Source organism: Megalops cyprinoides, chromosome 14 (assembly GCF_013368585.1).
Source record: "Megalops cyprinoides isolate fMegCyp1 chromosome 14, fMegCyp1.pri, whole genome shotgun sequence".
NCBI classification, from domain to species: Eukaryota; Metazoa; Chordata; class Actinopteri; order Elopiformes; family Megalopidae; genus Megalops; species Megalops cyprinoides.
The window spans coordinates 9143710-9166294 of NC_050596.1; the positions used below are offsets into that span (position 1 = coordinate 9143710).

General features: G+C 45.8%; 2 protein-coding genes across 4 annotated transcripts in view; one reads left to right on the forward strand and one right to left on the reverse strand.

Moving 5' to 3' along the window:
* Positions 1 to 4411, forward strand: part of LOC118788939 (ecto-NOX disulfide-thiol exchanger 1-like) — a 50866-nt gene extending 46455 nt beyond the window's left edge. For 2 of the 3 annotated variants that reach the window (XM_036545156.1, XM_036545157.1), the window contains exons 12-15: positions 34 to 87; positions 859 to 958; positions 2828 to 2913; positions 3648 to 4411. In XM_036545156.1, coding sequence (XP_036401049.1) covers positions 34 to 87; positions 859 to 958; positions 2828 to 2913; positions 3648 to 3779 — 372 coding nt within the window. In that variant the 3' untranslated portion in view covers positions 3780 to 4411. Of the gene's footprint in view, positions 1 to 33; positions 88 to 858; positions 1270 to 2827; positions 2914 to 3647 lie in introns of those variants that run through there. The other variant, XM_036545158.1, reaches the window with a different exon arrangement.
* A 7162-nt stretch (positions 4412 to 11573) lies between these two features.
* LOC118789030 (dnaJ homolog subfamily C member 15-like) lies at positions 11574 to 21383 on the reverse strand. The gene is made up of 6 exons (XM_036545313.1): positions 21273 to 21383; positions 20792 to 20843; positions 19547 to 19620; positions 16411 to 16487; positions 14313 to 14383; positions 11574 to 11658 (listed from the first exon to the last, which is right to left on the reverse strand). The coding sequence occupies exons 1-6, from the start codon at positions 21381 to 21383 to the stop codon at positions 11588 to 11590; spliced, it is 456 nt and encodes a 151-aa protein (XP_036401206.1). The 3' UTR covers positions 11574 to 11587.
* Between the last annotated feature and the right edge of the window lie 1202 nt (positions 21384 to 22585).

The window sequence follows — 22585 nt, forward strand, 5'->3', positions numbered from 1 at the left end:
GTGGGTGTCTGTTATTTGTTCCCCTGTTGGTAGCTGCTGAACAGCTTGGACGCCACAGAGCTGAGCACAACGGAGGTGGCGGAGAAGGTAGGCCTGTCCCGCTTGGCTGCCTGTTTCGCCCACCGGGAGGGAGGGAGGGAGGGAGGGATGGGAAGGAGTGGGGGAGGGAAAGGAGGAGGTGATGCTTAAATACATGCGGGTGGAAGCGAAACCGAAGGCTGTAAAATCAGCTAGGTTCTAGCTCTAGGCTCTAGGTAGCAGATCACTGGTGCACATCCGCCATCAAATGAATGTTTGATCTGCATCTGGCCTCCTGTTGGCATGGTCTCTGTACCCCCCTACCCCCCCCCCCCTCCCCCATTAGACCCATCTGAGTGGAAGGAAACAGAAGAGGGTGTATGTGCCACTGTAGCATTGCATTGGCACTCGAAAGACATGCATGTACTCCTAGATTGATTGGAGCCCCTAGAGGAATAGAAGAAAGCACTTTCCTCTTTCAGTGAAGTGTTGCACATATATCATATATATATATTCAGTGGGGTCCCCATATATAGGACTTGAACTTTTAACCCTGGCTCATTGATTTACACTAACTGTGTGCTATATTGCCTGCATTAAATGTATCTCAGCTGCAGTGGGGCGTGAAAACAGTGCACTGAGGGGTGAATCCAGTAAGCAGAGCTGCAGTGATGAGGCATACTCAACCTGATGCCGGCTTTACGGTGTGTTTGGTGGCTTTCGGTTGCAGCTGCGATTCATTGCTCCGTATGGATTCACAAGGCATAAAATAGTGCTTCTGTGTCTTTGGGTGCGTGTCGGCTTGTTCCTTCATTTCGTCCTCTTTTCCCGTGTCGACAGGGAGTGAACGGCTTCGCGGTGTCCTGTCACGGCCAGGAGAAGAGTGCGGAGGCGGTCGCCCGAGGCCCCCTGCGATCGGAGAAGGAGGCCCTGCTCCTCGGTAATCGCCCGACCACCTCCGCGCCTGCCCTTTTGACCTCCTCCGGCCCTTGGAAGCGCAGGGAATCGTGGGTAATGCCGCTTGAGTGACCCGCAGGGCAGGGCGATGAAGACCGAGCTCTCCGGCAGTCGGTAGGATTCGCGAGCTTTGCTGAAACGGAGCCCCTGCGTTTCAGCGGTGCGGTGTGGGACCCCCCCGAGCAGCACGGTAACATGCCTCAGAATGAAAGAGGGAGAGGGCCGCGCGGTGCGCGCAGGCCCGCTGTCATGTTCTGGTATTATGATCCTGCGGAGCTCGGCAGCTTTGCGAGGGCGGCGTGGGCGGGGAGGGAGGGCTCGTCTGTCTGTCAGCCAGGCCGCTACACTGGCCAAGGACCAGGGCAGCCAGGCCTCCTCAAATCCAGCACACACGCACACACACACACACACACACACACACACACACACACACACACACACACACACACACACACACATACACATCTCCTGGGGCTGCGTCTGCCCCTGGTAATGCCTTGCTTGCGGAGAGAAATGCACTTGTCGGACTGAACCGGGGGAGGGAGAGGCAGGAGAGGAGGCCCTCAGCCAGAACGGCTGGCAAGGTAAACTCCTTCCGAGGGAAAAGAGAGCTGAGAGACTGACAGCGCAACACAAATCGCTCCGTTCTCCAGTCACGACCTCGACTCCCAGAGCCGCAGTTTTAACTCAAGGAGAAATACCTCTATATTCGCTCGATTCATTTGCGTCAGCTTGCTGTTTTTACGTACCACTGCCTTTTTGCATGTACGGTTATTTATAAAATTGCTCCTCGATGCGCAGAAATAATTCTCATTCTAAAACATGGTGTACACTGTGATGAGGCAAGAGCGCGTGAACACATTTCTCTCTTAGCGGTGCATGAAAACACAGTCACCAGCTCCGGTAATTACAAAAACAAAACAAACAAAAAAAATAACGATCAACCACGAACAAATAGTATTGTTATTACGTTTCAAGTCCTGCTTACTGGACTGGTTACCAGCAGAAAGGCACCACCAAGGCAGAACAGACTCTCATTGTCAGCATGGACTTTGTACCACCCTGTTGTGTATTTCACTTAAAACTCAGAGCGGCATCTTTAAGCGCCTCCCCTCCTCCTCTGGAGGGGGAGCGCTGGTCCATGAAAGGAGGCCTTGTGCAGGGAATTGAATTAGGTTCCCCTGTAATTGGCAGTGTTACGCCATATAAATCAAGGAAATAAATATTGGCGCTGGGCTCCCCGGAGATAGGACTGCGCTCTCTCTCTCTCTGCGTCGTGGCCACAGCACTCCGGGACCTCTCGGAAGTAATCAACGTGAGCGGGGCTTTCTGCTTAGCCAGCAGGTTCCTGATTGTGTGGACTGTATTATTGCCTGACCGGTCAGTGACACGGCGCTTCAGTCATAGACACGTGCGATCGATCCCCATGCTGCGGGCACGGGCGCATTCAGTCAAGCCCTGGGTTTAGATCACAGGCCTGTTCAATCGAGCCCAGGGTTTTGATCACAGGCGTATTCAATCGAGCCCTGTGTTTGGATCACAGGCGTGTTCAATGGAGCCCTGAGTTTAGATCACAGGTATGTTCCATTGAGTCCTGGGTTTGGATCACAGGTATGTTCAGTTGAGCCCTGGGTTTAGATCACAGGTTTGTTCAATCAAGCCCTGGGTTTAGATCACAGGCATGTTCAATCGAGCCCTGGGTGTAGATCACAGGTATGTTCAATCGAGCCCTGGGTTTAGATCACAGGCATGTTCAATCGAGCCCTGGGTTTAGATCACAGGCGTGTTCAGCCGAGCACCATGTTTAGATCACAGGTATGTTCAGTCAAGCCGTGTGTTTCTGCTCTCACAGGAATCATATCCACCTTCCTTCACGTCCACCCCTTTGGAGCCAACATTGAGTATCTGTGGTCCTACATCCAGAGGCTGGACACAAAGGTAAACCCACGCAGCTGAATGTAATTTAAACCACTGTCATTGAGAGCAAAAATCCCATTGTGCTTCTGCTTGTGTGCTTGGGCTTGCTGAATGCTGTGCTGAGACTCTGCCTCCCGATCTTCTAACAGATGCACATTACTGTCATTGTCGGAACAGTAACATACCCACGTATTTTTAGCTGGAGGTGATAATTCCTGTAAGAAGCAATTTTCCACACAGATAGTTATTCATGGAAGTGATGAAAATTTCAGTAAATGGCCATATGGTTTGTATTGTTTTATCTCATATTATCCACTTTTGACTGTGTGTTTGTGTTGTTAAATGTCCATAACTGCATGTGTGGAGATTGATAGGCAAAGCCAGGCTTTTTCTGTTCAAACTAAAATCACCTGTAATGTTTAGAGGTACAGGAAAGATTAACAAGGCCCTTCTCTCAGTTCTTTCCTGCAGTAGTTTTCTTCAGACATTCAGCAAGCTAGCATAGCCATACAACAAACTTCTGTACTTCATTTACATTTGGGCTTTTGCTCTAGGTTGCTTTTTTCTTTATGATCTGCTTAACAGATGCCTATATGGCTATATGCAGATGCCCTAACCACTTAGCTGTACTTACTGTTGCTAGACCAGCCACTCACTGGAAAAAGGAGTCTTAAACAAAGCTATAATAAAAATACCTGTAGTATGAAGCAGCGTCATGTCCCCCTGAGGCTATCCCATCATGCACCCCTCCTCAGGTCTCGGCAGGGGAGCTGGAGCGGCTGATGGTGCGGCTGCCCCGCATGTTCAAGCAGGAGTTCAGCGGTGTGGGTGCCACGCTGGAGAAGCGCTGGAAGTTCTGCGGTTTCGAGGGCATCCAGTCGGCATGACCCCGAGCGCGGGGCAGGCAGCCCCACAGGGACACCTGAAGGTGGGGGGGGGGGGGGCACGCTTTCTCCCCCCTCCCACCAGACCCCAACCCCAGGGGCGGAGAGCGGGCGGCTGCTCTTCCTCTGAAGACGCAGACTTGGGAGAGCGGCGCGGACACTGGCACGTGAAACTAGGACAGATGAGCTCACTTGAAGTGGGTCGCTTCCGAATTTTGGCTGGTTGCGTAACATTAACGTAACTATCTGCGGTCCCCCTTGTGCTGGTGGAGAGCCAACGGCATGCAGCTCCGCTAAGGCATGGAAACCCACTTGGGCAGGGCTAAATATATCAAAGAGTATTGTTTCGCTCTTCATCCCATACTGAAAACTACATTTCCAAAGGATGTTCCCTCCCTGAAAGATACAGTCTTTTTCCGTCCATCGTTATAAATGATACTCCACCTGATATGACCCAGTCGGGGGTGTGCGTGCTCATATGAGATGTGCCATTTTGAACTTCACCTGGGGTATAAACCGTCTCTTTTATTCACGCCATCCCCTGACTGTATACTAAGTGTGTAATGTACATTTGTGCTATGGACACACTTGTAGGTACATTATCCACTTGTGTAAATTATTTTTAACAAATAAAGGTTTTTATCCAGACTCTCCCTGCTTATGCATGTCGACATCACTGCCTGGGATCAGAGCTGTCAGTCTCATCTTGTTTCGCATTGCACTGGATGCGTTTGTGTTGATGCAGAGCTGACTGCCACACTCTGCGAAAGGCAGATGTGATGCCATCTCCCCCTGCGCTGAGATTATAACACACGGTTAATAATGGATGGAGGGGAGGGAAAAGGATGCCAGTGGGCTAACTGCACTGTCTTCTGTTCTCTTCAAGGGTATAGTGATGCTGATACACCTGTAATGATAGGAATAATTTACTGTACTATCTATGAACTGTTTTGAAATAAGAGATCCTGTTTCCAAGGCAGAGAGACAGACCTCATATAGACGATTTGAGGTGGAGTGAGGGGACTCAGTTAAAATGCTATGATAGTTAATAGAGTGTTACTTTATCTCACACATCATCACAAATTTGGTGGACTGAATTAACAAAAAAAAAATTATAAGGCTCAAGAACAAAACAACAATAACAAAAACACATAAACAAGGTCAGGAGCAAGGCACTGTCATGGTGGGACTGAGTTTTCACAGCCCAGTACATCCACAATAGTCGCTATTCCCCTGGGAGGGGCAGTGACATGCGGCACAGCGCTGTCATCAGCAGTCACGCAGTCCAGAGAGGCAGGCCAGGTCATCAACCCAGACAGGACCGGGCCTCCCTGCCCAAACTGCAGGCAGGTCGAAGGACACTGATCATATTGATGTAAAATGTACTTTATTTCTACCCAGCGCTCTTCATTTCGAACCGCTGGCCTGAAGCGGAAGTCTCTCATGCCTCCACTGCGTTAAAAATGATTCATGAAACGTTACTTCTCAGTCTGTGACAGGACATCGGCATCAGCTCGGGATTAGATCTGAGAAATAAATGTCACGGGTGAGAATTTATTCAGTCTTGGATGTCCTCTCCAGCTCTCGGGATGTAGAGGTGCCACACTTCATTTTGTCGGGGGCCCTGAGTCAACGGAGCAGGGAGAACAGCTTCGGCAGCTTCGCAGGGAAAATCAATGCCTCCTGTTTTTGACGCATCCACACCATCCGCTCACAGAGAGAGAGAGAGAGAGAGAGAGCGTCAGCTGACGGTGCTGTGTCACCCGCTGCGGTCTGAGGTCCATAAAAATATTGGTAACACTTTGCCTTAAGTGCACCTGTGTGTGGCTTTCATGAAATAAGCATAATGCGCTCACGAGTGAGTCATTACTACCTCATAAACCATTCATAAGCAAACGCAGTGAAATACAATGCTGCCATAGCAACATTTCTTTTTTGATACACTATGTGGTTTTACTCCATATTAACCACCATGGTTAAAAACAATACTGTAATGCTCATAATCGCACTGTGAATGATTTTTGCCTTATGAAAATACACTTAGTGTAAAATGTAACAAAATAGATTAATTATACCACTTCTACTTTTGGATAGTGGAAATTAAATTACATAATTACATGCCAGCAGGTCCACTTTACCTCTGTTGTATTGAAGCAGCCCACTGAAATATACTTTTTGGAGGGGTGTGACTCATTCTTACAAATCAGGGTATTATTGTTGGAGCAGTAATTACAGATAAAAAGTAACTAAAACATGCATAGCGGGCCTTGCCCAGCCAAATAAAGCTGAGTAATTATAACAATAGATGGATTTAAGGCCTCGTTCTGGTTTTAATGTAAACCCTGAATGAAGCATGGGCTGATATTTCCTCTCTTCGCCTCAATGTTGGACTCACTGAACATTGCCCGATACATCACTTTGAATTTTACTTGCCTCTGAAATTGTTGGCGGGAATTCAGGCTACATGACTCATATATCTTCATAATCAGAATGACCTACAAAACAGACCCAACAATATCCACCTGAGATTGTTGTATCCATAATAGTATGTTCTTTACTGCTTGATTTCAGTTGTTCCTTATATGATTCCCCAGTTAATGCAACGCAGTGTTTAAATGTATTCCTTTGGATGCAGTGAAAATTCTGCATTATATCTGCAAAGATTTAAAGCACTCATAACAAAACGATTTGGAAAAAAGACAATATACTTTTTCCCCTCACATCTGGCTTTTCTCTTTTTCTCTGGCTTTTTTTTTTTTACCATTGGCGCTCGCCAGTAAAATAATAGATGGCCACTGACATTGTTACAGACACAATGGGCTATTTAAACTAGCAGATTAAGAGCCTGTCTTGTCTGCATACTTTGGATCCCTCCCTGTTTTTCTTGCCAGGTCTTGTTTAATTGTTCTCCTCTGTCTCTGGTTACATCATGCAGATGGAGAGGAAAAAGGTCTTGTGGGCGCAGTGAACGTGCCTATTGTCTTGTTATTGATAGGATCCAGGTGATTTGAGGGACTCGGAGTCTCTGTGATTGGCCGACAGCTCTGATTGGCTGACAGCTCCGATTGGCTGAGAGCTCGTCCCCCTGGACGGGAGTGCTGAGCTCTGGCTATCAGTGAGGAGGATAATTAGCAATTTTTTGCCCTAATATCACAGTAAGTTGATGCGATCTTAAAGACCTGACGTACTCCTGGAGCACACAAAGTGTCTCGCCTCCTTGTGCCCGTACATGCATAAGCAGATGAAACGGTCTTATTTCTGCACGTTTTTCAGGCCTCCTCCGTCGAAACCCAATGGAAAAAGGTGCCAATTTCGAGCCTGTAAACGGGGGTGACTGAGAACACTCATCTACATAAAAGGGAGTAGGAGCCGAGAACGGCGTAACAAGGTATCCGCCGCGCGGATGTCGGCTAATGAAGCAAACTGACAGCAGTTAATCTGTCACAGCCTTTGTGCGCTTTGTTTACCGGGGGTGAGGAGGCTGACATTAAAGACGTTTCACAACGCTCCAAATGTCAAGCACGCTTTGCGTGACGGGCAGGTTAACACGCTGTCGTCGGTTCAGTTTCACACCCCTCCCACCCCCCCCCCCCCCCCCCCCCCAACATCCTTCACGTTGACACGGCACCTTCTGCAAAGCCGAGGTGTATCCCGTGAAATATCCCACACAGCACAATTGTGTAAACACCTATCCCAGTGGGTGATTTTATTATTTCTATGGCTGCTGTATATGGTCTCATATTAACTTTTCCAGCTGCTGCTATTGATAGCAATGTGAAATGACCTGCATGAGATTCAAAAATACTGTATGACTTACAATTTAATGTAAACAATTCACATTTAGCATTTTACACCAGTGTATGTATGTAAAGTATGTGTATTTTTGTACATGTATATGTATGTATATATTTTATTGGGGTGTATTTAATAGCTTTTACCAGCCAGCAATTGACTGAACATCACAGGGAGCCAAAGCAAACATTTCACACATTGAAAAAAAAGAAAAAAAAAAACAGCATTGTACACAACAGTTGCTTAGCAACGAGTCTCCCCAGTTCTGAAAACAGCTCCCATCTTCTGGCCAAGTCTTCACATGGAGAAGTCAAACATTACAGTGTTTCAGTACATTCATATCCTTTCAGAACAACCCTTGACGGCATACGTGGTCCGATCTACTGTTATATTTTGACAGGTTATATAACCATAAAATGGTTTATATGACCATAAAACTCATTGAACAAAAGATCCAACAATTACTTGAATCTAAGTGATTTAAATTTAATTCTGGACTCTCCCCCAACTGTGATTGACAGCAGCATATTTGTAACAAAACAATAGCCTTTCCTCATACCAGCTCTTAAGCAAGCTATCATGGGACAGGGAGCAGTAGTGTATCAAACACAAGCGCCACTGGAAGAGCCAGAGTTACTGAACCGCTGCGCACTTTATGTAGTTTTCTACAAGCAGCACATATAGTATCCCACTGCAAACTAAAAGCATCAGCTGTTTTTAGAATAATGAGTAATACAGAAATGAAAACATCTGCGGAACTGGTGTGGTGCCACATTAATTTATACTGCTGGATATTAGATTGGAGCCATTGAGGTTAAGCAGGTTGCTCAGGGGTGTAATGGCAGACCTGGAACCTTTGTAAGCCCAGAAAAAACACTACACCAGAGTTGGGGGGTCAAATCCATTTCACTTCAGTTAATTCAGAGATGGAACAGAAATTCAATTCATGAATCGAAAATCGGCCATTGTTTTTAATGATGATTTTTCAGCTAGTAAATTGAATTGAACTGAAAAAGGAACCGATGTGGACTCTGCACCGCACTGCTAACGTAATTCCATGGTAAAATTTCAACGAGAGGCTTGATTTAGTAACGCGACAAAACCCCAGATCTCTTGCATTTTGTACTAATCCCGTTCTCTTGATTCCAGAAGGTGACATCACCACCTGGATTTGTGTACACACTGACGACGGCTACGATAGCCGTTTCTAAACACAGATCACTCACCATAAGGATACTAAAGCACTTTCTGACTTCTGACATCTGATGGTGATGGAAACATCATCGAATATTTATGTGTTTGGCAGACGCTCTTATCCGGAGAGACCCGCAAAGCAGTCAGGAAGGGGAAAGAGTGTTACACATTTGACATTCTTGGCAAACAGCTACACCAACCAATGCTGAAGCCAACCCTGTGTGTGAGTCCAACTATCACGGCAGGGCTTTGATTTTATGACCACTCGTACATTCAGATCATACAAGTCAACAACACACTGTTAGCAGCTGCTGGCAATCGAGACACACCTGCATTGTATCACTGGTAGTGTTTCTGTAATATGAATATTGTATTATTATTAAAATAGAGGTTTAAAGCAGAGATTTCATAGCGGCTGACGCTGGGGGACATGTGGTGGACAGCGCATGGAGAAAACGAGGGCCAGACCATCTGCGCGGCGATCTCGGCCCACTCACACCACATGGACTACAGCGGCAGAGGACAACGCAGCCTCATTTCCACGTCAACGCCTCACCCACCCACTTCCTCCATCGGCCTCGCTGAGATTGATCCGGTACAAACCCACCCTTGGCTTAGGGTTGACCCTGGGCAGAGCCAGGAAGTGCACTTCCCAAGGATCAAGATCATGATTAGAGTTCCAGCTGTCGTGACGATCTCACTCCATATTAGCCCATTGTTACCCCCACGCTGGCTTTGCTGAACCACGACACATACTGCAGGAGGGAGCTGTGAAGCACAGGGAGCTTGTGTAATAATAATGGGAATTACACACACGAAATAACACCGAAGTTCCATATTTTTCAAGCCGTAAAAAAAACATGACTTTTATGAAGTGCGAGTTATTGAAAGCGAGGAATTCTCAAAAGAGCCCAAGCAGTGGGTCTGCGATAGCTTTTGTTCCAGCCTTGCCAAACAAATTCTTTCCACAGCCTGTAGCTGTGGGAAATATCGCTTTTATTTCCCTCAGTCCTGCTCTCCTCGCACCTCTTAATGGAAATACACCCAGTGGAGAGCGCGCAGGGAGCTCGTGAAACCCGCCCTGCGCTCGCAGCTGGCGGACGTGACCAAAATAGCTGCGCACCCCTCAGGCGCGGGGGGGAAACCAGAGCCGGCCGCCAGGACCCAAACCTCAACACGGCTCCGGCGGTGTTCACTGCACCTCTCTCAGAGACGCATCCACACGTACGCCAACCAACACCATCAAAACACCAGTAATGCCAAAGTGCTCATACTTGGTATCGCTTAGTCTGACATTAGTCTGAGATAGTGTATCTGGATGGGGTTCATGTTAAGTTTATGGCCTACCCCGATCATCCGGTTTACAAACGCAGTGTTAACCTCTTACGCAAACTATTGTAGCTCAACTACCTTGCCTTACTAAAAGAATGATTATTTTAATTTGGGCTGCCAAACGCTGGGAGAACGTGCCTTCCCCTGTTTCAAGCCGTTTCTGTGTGTTGCATCACCAATCTTTATAATTCAAGAGAGCAGACCATATCACCTCCCACCACACTGTGTGACCTCTGAAGTATAGGAGCATCAGGCGCACACACACACACACACACATTACACTGAAAGATTAACAATATGCTTCTGCCATATGCCAAGGATGTCCTCCATTTTAGAGCAACACAATTCAACTCTGATTGTTGTATGACATTGTCTAGTGTTCAGGTATAAATGCTTCCTGGAACAGTTACAGTTTACCAATCTACACTTACGATTGCACTTTTTACTGAAAATGGATTTATTACAAAACTGCCATTTCAAGTTACATGCTTATGGGTCGGTATCTGAAGTACTGAATGTAATATTCACATACTGTGCACAACACACTTACTGTGAGTGGTTACAATGCTCTTATTCTAAACTGTGGCTTTCAGATGGGGTCATGCCAAGAGAGAATTGTACCACGAACCAATTACCTGATTGGCAGTTTCAGTCAGAGACCACCCATTGTGTGACCTGATTGATCGGTGTCAGTGGAGGTTTGTGCGGCACAGTCCCAGGGCCTCCACGTACACGGAGTAAAGTGAATTGTACGACTCACCTTCTGGGCTGCCACTGCAGCCATGAATAAGTAAAACAAATGGCTTCTCTTTCCATGGGGCAACCTGTCAGCGGTTTAGGACACATTGTGCATTAAGGTGGTCCCTGAAACTCCACACTGCCAGCAGGACTGGTGATGCAGCACACACTGACAAACAAACAGTTTCCGCATCAAACACAACAGGGCCATTGAAAACGCCTTACAGATTTAGATTTCTAAAGGGCTTTATTCAACAATCTGATATAAATAATTATAATGCATGTTCTCTTCTTACACATGAGCAAACCCTGTGGGATTTGCCTTGGAACGCACTGCCCTTACACACTTGTAGATAAATACATGACAGAAATAAAATGCCACAATATCCTCAGGAATATATATCTATATGTTTTTCTGGTACAGTTAATTGGAAAAAATGTATTGCTTCCACAAAATCAGACCACACATAGTAAAAATATACCTGTACGCATAAATAGTACAGACACAATAGCACAACTGTATCAGTACGCTGGGCTCACTACCAGCATGTGTCCATAAAAAGGAGACATCTCCCCCTAGTGGCTGACTTGTGAAAGATCGGGGCTGGGGAAGTTCCAAATGCTTTGTGACCAGGAAAAGGGGCAGAGAGCTCAGATGGTGGATCTGTAGCTGTATGCGGCCCTCACGGTGAAGCAGCCATGAAGAGCAGACCCATCCTGGCGCTGTGATATTTCAGGGGGGAGGGAGAGCCAGGTCATCGGCGCGAGCCAGAATCCAGCAGGTCTTTCGCTTCGTTGATCTTCGCCGCCAAATACGGAGAGCCACCTGTACGGGGAAAAAAGAAGGTTTTTCATCACGCTCCGCCTTCCCTCCCCCATCCCTGACATCAGGCCATCGGTCCATCTGCTCCACACGGGCAAGCAAACACCACACCGTGTACCCCACCACATTCTGCAGCTCCATGCACACTGCAGCACTGAACACATTCCATTTATTCACATTTTAAATGGAAAATAACATCTCTAAAATACAGGGCACTGTTAACTTAGAAGTACCCACACATTCTTCTAGCCCCCAAAAATGCCTTAATTCCAGTATGAGACAAAAACTGACCTATATTGTCTTCATCAGGTGAATTGCATCAGGTGAGTTAAAAATAAATGACATTTTAAAATGGTTGGCTGTGTAGCATAGTGGTAAGGTCTTGTAACCATAAGGTTGCCGGTTTGATTCCCTACTGAGACACTGCTGCTGTATTCATGGGCAAGGTATTTAACCCACAACTGCCTCAGTAAATATCCAGCTGTGTAAATGGATAACGTAAAAACTGTAACATACGCATCTGCTAAAATGACAGAAATGTAAAAATATATAATGATTTATGTTTTTCAATGGCCACTAATTTATGTTGACTTTTTTTTCCACTAATGTTACAATTTTTTCATGACATATTTTCATGGATACATTTAACGATGATTCCTTTTTTTGGACAGGTATACTCCCCCACAGACAGGAACATGTTATAGACACGCAGATGCCATTTACTCCCCATAGAGTACCAGTGATTGGTGCAAGCCAGCCTTTCCCAGGAGTTTACCTGGTGACCCTTTTGGGAACTGTGACAGGCTGAGAGCTGCAAAAACAACATCTGCCAGCGCTTTCTCAGCTGTACTGTCACCTATCTGGACCTGGGCCAGACGTAGAGGTCCCCGTTTGGACTCGGGCCAGCCGTAGTGCCACCAGTCTGGACTCAGGCCAGCTGTACTGTGCCTGGTTTGGACTCGGGCCAGCCACATCATTGCCACACTGGATTCCGACATGGGTCGTGTGTGATGGGTGGGAGGGGACCTCAGACAAAAGCAGGGGCAGAGAGTGACATGGTGACAGAATAACAGCCCTCCAGTTCTGCCACAGCAGGCTGGCTAATTGAGGGGTTCCCTTGCTCTGATATCAGCCTGCAGGCTGAGGCCCCAAGGGGATGGAGGAGGAATGGCCCTGTGTGGTGACACCTATTTGCTGAGTTCCCCCTGCTCAGTTTAAACCAGACACACTCATGACAGCTTCTGTCAGAAGCACCGGGAAACAGCGAAAGCTGATGAGGCAGCAGAGAGCGTAGCCTGTGGAGGGTGCTATTCTAGCGCACCGCCACAGGAGGGAGCTGCTCAGCCACTGGAGTGACACCCATCACCACGCACACATCCCGCAAAGGCCGCACCAAATGCAACAGCACTAAAGCAGCTTTAGGAACTGGTGGGGATAGGCGCATTTTTCTGGTGCAGCTACAGTTACAGATTTAGAGAGATTTCCCAGAATGCCACTCTGTGAGGAAAAACAAGGCGCAATTCCGATCTTTGTGGAGACTAAGACTTCTTTATCTATAGGAACGGCAGTTGTCAGAAATACGTGAAAACGCACTCTGGGTTCAGCGGAGTCGATCTGAACCCCGAGCACTCAGTGAAAGCTTTCTTTATACTGATACAGAGCTTTGATCAGGATAGACAATAATTAGCATACATGTGGTGAAATACAGGAGGTCTGGTAATTAGATTATCCTCCCTAGCAAGAACAGTTCTCAATCACCCATCACCAGTTTCTTTGGAAGTATCAATTGCCGGAATGGCTAGCTGCGGCCAAAGTGACAATTGAAGTCTGCGAGCAGAACAGTGGCTACAATAAGGCCATCTAGACAAATGAATACAGGTATTTTGCATACCTTAAGTGTGAGGATTTGTGCTATTTTATGTTGCATTGAGTGAGCTCGTTTGGGGATTTGGACCAAAATCTTACAACTCCTTCACAACTCCGAGTGAGAGAATTCTTAGTGCGAGCTTCTTGCTGCTTTGGTGCCTAACCCAGTGGCGGACTGTGGGACACACCCGAGGTGCCTCTCCCCCGAATCCTACCCCAAGGTGACCAGGGGGGATCCTCTAGCAGCTCTCACCTGAGAATCAGAGGGGAGCCTGAGAGCACTGCATGTCACGGCCCTGAGCTGTGAGCCCCAGGAGAGACGCTGGGGGAGGTGGAGCTGCCCAGGTGGCCTATGCGAGAGCTGTGCAGTAGGATGCTTCAGTACGCCAAAGCATGGTGGGTTCAGCATGAGGTCCATGAACACACATGTCCACTTAACACTTCCACAAAGGCAATAGCACTGCAGTGCCAAAGTGAAGAGGATGTGGCTTTGTGTGTTGGGGGTGGAAAGTATCTAGTGCCTTAATTTGAGAGGAATGATTATGGAAAATAACTGTAACTGTTCTTATGAAGTATTCATACTCTAATCAAGATTCAAGTGTTCAGTCATCAGAAACATAGATTACCTCTATAAAAGCGTATCATACCTGTATCTTAAATGGCTCAGATCTCACTGCTATTAGCATCAATTTCACACTCGCAAACAGCAATTCAAAATAGGATGGATGTGCAGAGCACAGCCTAATGGATCAGCAGTATAACCTGGGTTTATGGAACACCGATGCACTAACCTTTATCTGGGTGATTTAAAACCATGATCCTCCTGTGGGCTTCTCGTACCTTGGCCTTGGTGCTGGTCGGGCTGTGAGGGAAAGCATAATTTAAGCAAAGAGATGCAGCTCCACCTAGTGGTAACACTATCACACACAATCATAACGCAGCCCCATAAACCCCAACACAAATCAAACATTCAGGCAGACCGTTTTATGATTTCTCCCACTTTATCTTCTCAAGAGAAACAAAGGGGGAGGAATTGATTTTCATCCAGGACAACAGACTGTTTTAATTTTTTAGTCATGAAATAACATGCTCTTTTTCACAGAACAGTGAAGCCACAAGAGAGAGAGAGAACACAGACCGTGACACCATATAACACAGATGCATTAAAATGGAATCAACTTCTGAAAAAAGGTGCATTTTTACTGGGATGCCGGGCCTCTGCCAATGCTAAGCAGGTCAATGGTTAATCCCCATGGAGACGTGCAGTATTGGGACTGAATCCCTCTGAGACCCCGCGTTATCCTTTCCAGAGTGCAGCTGTCACCCAGCCAAGGTTAACAGCGGATATCAGCGCCAATCAGCAGTGAAGACGGGGATCAGTGGAGCTCAGACGCACGCAGTCTGAAACTACGGCTTCACCTTACGTGTCTCCTGGAACAAAGAAAAAAAGGGATGGGGCTGTGGCAACGAAAAACATGACAAGAGGGTATGATGGGTATGATGTCTCCAAGAATCCTGCCCCTGAACACCTGCTACTTGTAGTACTTGCTGTTTATTTTATGTGTAGTACTGCAATGTGTTTTGAATTCTGTGATCTAGTGACTAATATATGGCAGTATACTTGGCTTCCCTTGTCTAGTCAGGTTGCGCAAGTTAACTTGTGGTAGGGCTTGAATAGTGCTATTCTCACACTCACTGGTCTGGGAGTGTTGTTAGCCTGGTCTGACACTGTCGCTCACTTAACTTGAATGGATGCGGATGCACTTCTGTTCTTCTGTGCTGGAAGTTGCTCTGGATAGGAGCATCTGCTAAATGAATGTAATGTAATGTAGCCGTCACCAATGACTTTGGCCAGGGAGTGCCAGAATCAGCATTCCCGATCTGAGGGGAGAGGACGAGCTAGAACACTCCAGATGGGGGCGACGCGCTCTGACAGCTGGAACAATCAAACTCACTGTAATGAATCACTCTTGTAAAAGGGCAGGAGCTAGGAGTCAAACACAGGAGACCATTAAACAGAAACAGATGTGAAGTCGAAAAAAAACCCTCAAAAAAAAGAAAACCCCCCCCCCCATCACTTTCAAAGACAGGGGCGACGTCAGAAATCAGCCACCCATCAAAGGCAACTTCAAAGAGAAATAACGAAGTAACGAGAAATAACAAGGCAGATGCTTTGGCCCGGGACTCGGAGCGGCCCAACAGCCAAAGGGGAGGAGGAAGGGGCTGTGGGCGCAAAGCTTCAAAGGGACGGGGCGATTGCTGAGCGAAGCAGTCACCACACCGATGGAACCCCTGGAAGTTTTCACAGTGGCGTGTGTCAGCCTTTCATCATCGTCGTCATCATTATTGGCGTCATCGTCGTGCCTGGGTCACACCCAGGAGAAAGAAAGTGGTGTGTTTGTGGAATCCTGGATTCTGAGCGCCGGCATGGGAAAGAGTGAAACTAGCAGCCGCAGAGGATGGCCAGTGAGAACACACAGGACGTGAGAAAGCTGGGGGAACTCCCACACAAGGACTCTCCGGAGCACTCCATGTGAGGCCTGGCTGGGGGGGGGGTTGGGTCGGGGAGGAGTGGTGGGCTGTGGGGTTACACACAATCCACTCTCCCATTAAAGGTTTGAGCAGAGATGCTTGAGGTTTCCCCTTCGCAGTTCGCAGGGACATCAAAGCCGAGACGCGCTGCAGGTAACGTCTGACGGAAAAGCCCTGACCCCCCCCTTCCCGCTGCGAAACCACAGGCGCTTCTGGGAAAAGGCATTCTGGGTGGTGAGGTGTGGACGCCGTGTGACGAAACGCTCTCGGGAAGCCCTCGCGCGGCCGCCGAGGCGACGAGCTCGCCCCGTCCCTCCAGCACACACTCGCAGGTAATCCGCGGTGGAGCAATCCTACCTGATCCCCAGGATGAGGCTGGCTTCCCGTTTACTCATCCTCTGCTCAAACCCTCCTTTGTAATACGCTGAGAATGCCTGTGGAGGGGGGAGAGGGAGAGAGAGAGAGAAAGAGAGGGGGAGAGAGATAGAGAGAGAGGGAGAGAGTGAGAGAGAGAGGGAGAGAGTGAGAGAGAGAGTGAGTGAGAGGGAGAGAGAGATGGAGAGAGAGAAAGAGAGGGAGAGAGAGAGAGAGAGAGAGAGAGAGAAGGAGAGAGAGAGAGAGAGAGAGAGAGAGAGAGAGAGAGAGAAACAGTGAGACTTCTGAACTCAGGTACTGACAAAACCTCCTGTACCTCCCAAGCATGCGAAACATCCCTTACATTTAACTAAATACCCTTCAGCTTAATTAAGTAACAAATTTGCCACAATATTAAATGTGCCTTCTAATATTTAGTCATCTGACAGTGATAGACTGAAACAGATGGGGTTCAAACTGACTGAAATAAAGCCTCCAGAGGACAGCAACCGGGCCTAAAGCAGCATGAAACATAAAAATAAAACTCAGCTCCAACTCATGAAGGGTTTAGGGTGGGGTGCTCTGTTCCATGACTGGGTCGGAAATCAGAAACCTGCCTGACAACAAAGCTGGGAAGCCACACCGCACAATCCAAACTACTGCCTTCCTCAAAAGGAATTTCAAGCCCAAATTTTGACGAGTAAAATCAGCCGTGTCAATGTTTTGGCACAATCTTTAAAATGAACATAGTGCTCTCTCCTTCAAATTGAATTAATTTCAGAAATACTGCACACCCTCTTAAAGTGACCTTACTTCACAGACAGCATCACACTGAAAATACCGCAGCGCTGTAGACTCTGCATAACAATACACATCTGAGACGTAGACAAAAAAGAACAATGGATTTGGTCCCCAATCTCCTGACAGTTGAAGATCCCTGTCAATCAGCACCGCTATAAAAAGAGTGGCAATACGAGTTCAGGTCCTTTGAGTATGCCGCTTCTAGCATGTGTCTCCCTCTGAGTGTGCAGATCACAAACTCTACTCCTGTCCCCTAGATAATTAGTGATGTGACCACTGTCACAAGTTAAATCGGAGAAAGTACGGTACTCAAGCATGAGATGTGAGGACTGGGTGGACCCAGCGACTGACCTTAGTGCCTGACTACAGGCAGTGCTGCACTCAGATGAAGACTGGGCTTAGAACACCAAATGCTAATAAGCAGCGATAATATTCTGCTGGTGTTATGAGAGACCCAGCTACATCACTTCAACACCTACAACCTTACTTCCTCTCCTGTCGATTTTGCTTTCATGTATATTATATGCACATTACATATGTTTTCCTTCATACAATGTGTATAGTTCAAAAGATATTTATATCTGAAGGGTTAGCAGTGTGGTGTAGGTGTAAGGAGCTGGGATTGAACCAGCAACCTTTTGGTTGGGGCACTGCTGTTGTACCCTTGGCCAAGGTACTTAACCCAGAATTGCCTCAGTAAATATCCAGCTGTATAGATGGTTAAGATTGTAACCTATGTAAGTTACTCTGAATAGAGTTTCTGCTGGTTTATTCCTCAGCAAGAAAATAACTAATCAGTAACCAATGGGACAAAGATGCTTTGGCGATTTAAAAAACAAAATGCTAGCGTCCTAGCGGTTATTCACTGTTATCCGAGTGTGTGTTTGTCCTGTACGATTTGGAACACCATGGCAACAGGCCTGCAGTTTCCAGCAGGGCTCCCACTCACATTAGATTAATACTTTCCATGATTCCTCAAACACATTTTAAGTATAAATCTACGCTTCTCTAGGATTATTAGGAGACACATTACTTTCAAAACATTCTGCGCCTGCCAGCAAGCCACAGAATCTGTCAGCAGTATCGGCGCTCTGCGCTGGAGCGTTAGGAAGGAAGACAGGGCTAATTTAATTCACTGTCAATGGAATAAAGTAAGATTGCTCTGACTGTGAAGACAGGCGAATATCTGACCCATTTCCATGACTTTCCTGGATGAAAATATTTTACAGCGTTGTCAGGCACTGTGGGAATATGGTGGCAGCGTCAATGGGAAAAAATTAATAAGCGACAAGCCCTGGAATGGACTGCATATTCAACAAGAGTCAGTGCTTGTGTTGTGGAGTGCATGCTGTTATGGCAAAGATTAGGCATGAGACGATACATTCTGCTCATGGTACCGTCTGTTTCACCAAATGAAGCTGACGATACTAAATCATCATGAAACAATATATCCCCCAAGAAAAAAATGCTGATATGAGAATAAAAACATAACATGGCTGAACAAGTTTTTTTTTGTCCCTTTTCTTTCTCTTCTTGAGATACAAAGCATCTTGCAATGCCAATATTCGTGAGGAACCACAGGTTTTAGTGCCATATTGCTTTGATAAAACAGCCCCATAATTGGCTGAGCTCTGCTATGCTACATTACTTTACATTACAGGCATTTAGCAACAACTCTTATCCAGAGTGACTTACAATCCAGAGTAGGTTACAAATTTTGACATGTTACCCATTTATACAGCTGGATATTTCACTGAAGCCATTCTAGGTTAAGTACCTTGCTCAAGACTACCGCAGCAGTGCCCCAGCAGGGAATCGAACCAGCAACCTTTTGGTTACAAGCCCTGCTCCTTAGAACTACATCACACAATGGATCAGAAATAAAAGTTGTATAAAGTACTACTTATTATAGCACTGCTGAGACCTTACTGACAACATAAAGCAAGAAAAAAATCCACTAACATGATATATTTTAATAAAAATTAGGTTATATTCTCGCTAGTTTTAATCTAATTTCACAGCATGCTCTCATGACAAAAAGTCATTTCATTTATGATTTCATGAAATTTGCCGTCTCGTGCCAAGTAATGATCCAAATCAACAAGCACTGAGTCAACCAGCACTTGGCTGAAAAGAAGCGATGGGGGTGCTGTGTCCATGTGCTGTTATAGATACTCACATGTATTAAGTATCTATACACGACTGCAGAGTGACTTTAAAATCCATTAGCGTTGTATGTTACTTGTTTTGTGTGTGGGGTTATGTATAAGTGATTGTAATTTCAAATACCAACTACAAGTGCAATCAAACAAATAGGTAAGTATTAACAACTCCTTACTGAGGTAGGTATTTTCTTTGCTGTTTCTGAGATGACTTGTCCTAACGGCTTCCATAGGTGGAATGCGTAGCGTCCTATAAACAAAGGAAAGAAAGCCCACAATTACCCAGAATTCAACAGCATTTAAAATATTGTTCACCTTTGATTCCCTCCCCTTTGCGTAAGGTATACAAACAGATATTCTACAGGTGAGGCCAAATAGCAAAGCTGTTTCCCTATTTAATATAAGACTTTGTTCCTTCAAATTTGAACACTAACTCCCACACTTTTCAAGACAATACAAAATGCAGTCAGGACTGCAGTTAGGACCTAAAGTCTTAGTTATTCAGTTATCGGATTAAGCTAGAGATAAGTAGTTGTGCAAGTTCACACTTCACAAGAGCTCGCTCAAAGTTCAGTTCACACAGATTAAAATGAACAAATTCACGTTCATCGTTCACAATTTTGAATTTTGAACAAGTTCACAGTCCCAGTTCATTTCTTCCATTTTTTCAAATGAGCTGCTCCAGGGATTTTATGCGTACGTCTACATGGGCAGTGTTTGTTACGCGGCATATGGGCAGTTGGTTGCGAGCTGTCTATCTGATGAGTTGCACTAATAAATAGCCTACGTCTCAGGTATGGAATAACGCCGTCCGTGTTTACTCATCAAGCAGTAACTTTAACACACCCAAGGATTCCGAATCTCACGCAATCCTGAACAAGCTCAAGCTCAAGTTCATGTTCTTTAGTTGCAAACGGATACGTTCAAGTTCACCGTTCACCAAAAAAAATGAACACGTTCAATGAACGCGCTCTTTTAACGCGTTCATGCACAACACTGGAGATAAGAACAGCCTAGGGCTAATGATATTGGAATAAGAATGAAATTACGTTGAGAGTGATGTAATCATAGGGTAATTGTCATTTGATGATTCATGCAGGGCAGGAGAGAAGGGAAGTATGTCTCCTTCAACAAAGCGCTACTTCTTATCCACATTATAGCTTCTATTCACAGCAATGTATTCACCGCGATCTTTATTTTACAGGCATTTATCTGAAGCCTTTATATGGAGTTGACATAGTTGTTGACAAAGTTAATTAGGGGGTGTGCAACAGTTTAACGACACGGTACTCATATGTATCTGAGCTCTCCTTCAATATTATGGTTTAACAGTTACTCAATGTAACTGTAGTAGGGTCTCCAGCAACACTCTTTCACGGCCGAAATCCCTAGTGTCAAAGTAAGGTTAACACTTTCCTCACCTGCAAAAGCAGCAGCAGCAACCCCAAGGCCGACGGTGATCAAAATATCACCCTGTAAAATTCAAACGTCAATGTGCAATTCATCACTTCAACGTTGTCGAAAAGGTTGCCTCAAATTAACAGAGGTCAGTGTACTCTACAACGCAGCCATCGTCAGATGACGTAACGTAAGTAGCCTACCTTTTGAAGCTAACTACATAGCTCCAAAGGATCGCTAGCATATAATCACAGTTTTTAGCCGAAAAAGTATTACTACATCACAAACACTGCATAAATACATGAGTATCAGACAAACAATAGGTGACAAACAGTAGGTGACACTGACACTACGGCAGGTAATAAACAGTAGGTGACACTGACACTACGGCAGGTAATATCGTTAGCGACACAGTCTTAAGCCAATTTAAATGGCTAGCTCAGTCTTTATGAAGCCGCTAACTAACGATAGCCATCTAATGTTTTCTAAATGACTTATACTTACAGCTCTTTTGTCATTGTCTGTTTGACTTTGAATACTCGATTTAGGAATATACTCCCCATATCTCATCATGTCACCCTCCAGTTGCACTCCATCACCACCTGCCTCCGCCATTTTTCTGTCACAATCAGTACGAGAGGCGGTACACTGGAGTACGGGATCGGGATTGGGACAAAATTATTGTTTTAAAAACGCGTATATTTCAGTCGTGTGATGTGATCGTTTCAATTTAACATTGCATCAAGTATATTGCAGGGTTGCCAGTACTGACACGTTCATAGGGCCAGACGATCTGAGGCTAGTCCTCGCAGGTTCAAAGCCTTAGTGTCATGGTGAGAGCGTCAGCTGACCATCCTAAATTGCATTATATTGCTCAGCAAACAACACTTACAATCTTACATTGTATCCATTTATGCAGCTGAAGATTTACCAATACAGACACTCAGTTACATACCTTACCCAAGGAATCAAACCAGCAACCCTTTGAACACAAGTTCTGTTTCTTCCCACTATGGTACACTCCAAAATCTAATAACATGTTCTGTTTAGCTTTCTTTGTAGATGGAGGAACTGACCCACAGGCTGGATGGGAGTATGGCCATCCTGACCAATCCATGTGGTTAGAACTCCCATGGACAAAGAGCTACAATATTAAAATCATTTGAAGGCTGTAGTCTGATAATATTTACTGTGGGGCAGTCCTTGTCTGCACAACAGAAGAATACATTGTATATTTTTTTTCTCTGTTTGGAGAGCATTGCACTATATTGGTTTAACTCAGTATGTAATAAATTACACACCCTTTTTGTGACTGGATAACCCCCTTGAGGTAAAATCCTATCACAATGGATAAATTTCGCTTTTTCTGATTTTCCCTGCCATTGCCCAGAGGTCTGCGTTACTCAGAGGGCAATATCTAATCAGACATCTCACATATAATATTGTGTGCAAAGTCAACAGCATTACCCTTTCCAGATGGAGGTGTCTCGACAGATGACTGGCTATGTTCCAGGAACAACAAACCTAAAGCGAGTAGGAAGTACAAGTAAGTGAGTGATAACAGTGGTGGTGACAGCAGAGAAGAGAAACCACTGCAAGAAAATGTTCAATAGCGTGGAATAATGTAAATCAAACAAACGAACCGTCCATTGCTACAATACACTTAAGTGCTTGTGGGAATGTCCAAAAGTCTCTGTGGAAAGAATGATACCCCCAACCCGCTGTTATTTTCATTGCTAAAATGTCTGTATTCTGAATATCCTGAAGGAGAACACAACGTCTTCTTCAAAGGCCCAAAAACCGTCAGACTCAGCTCC

Bases quoted from the DNA above. Each gene is read 5' to 3' on its own strand.
- LOC118789030 (XM_036545313.1), bottom strand. From the start codon at position 21,383: ATGGCGGAGGCAGGTGGTGATGGAGTGCAACTGGAGGGTGACATGATG. The intron at 19,621-20,791 runs GTGAGGAAAGTG...CTTTGTTTATAG, and splicing joins TGCTGCTGCTGCTTTTGCAG to GACGCTACGCATTCCACCTA. The intron at 14,384-16,410 runs GTAGGATTGCTC...TTTCCCTCACAG, and splicing joins AGCCTCATCCTGGGGATCAG to CCCGACCAGCACCAAGGCCA.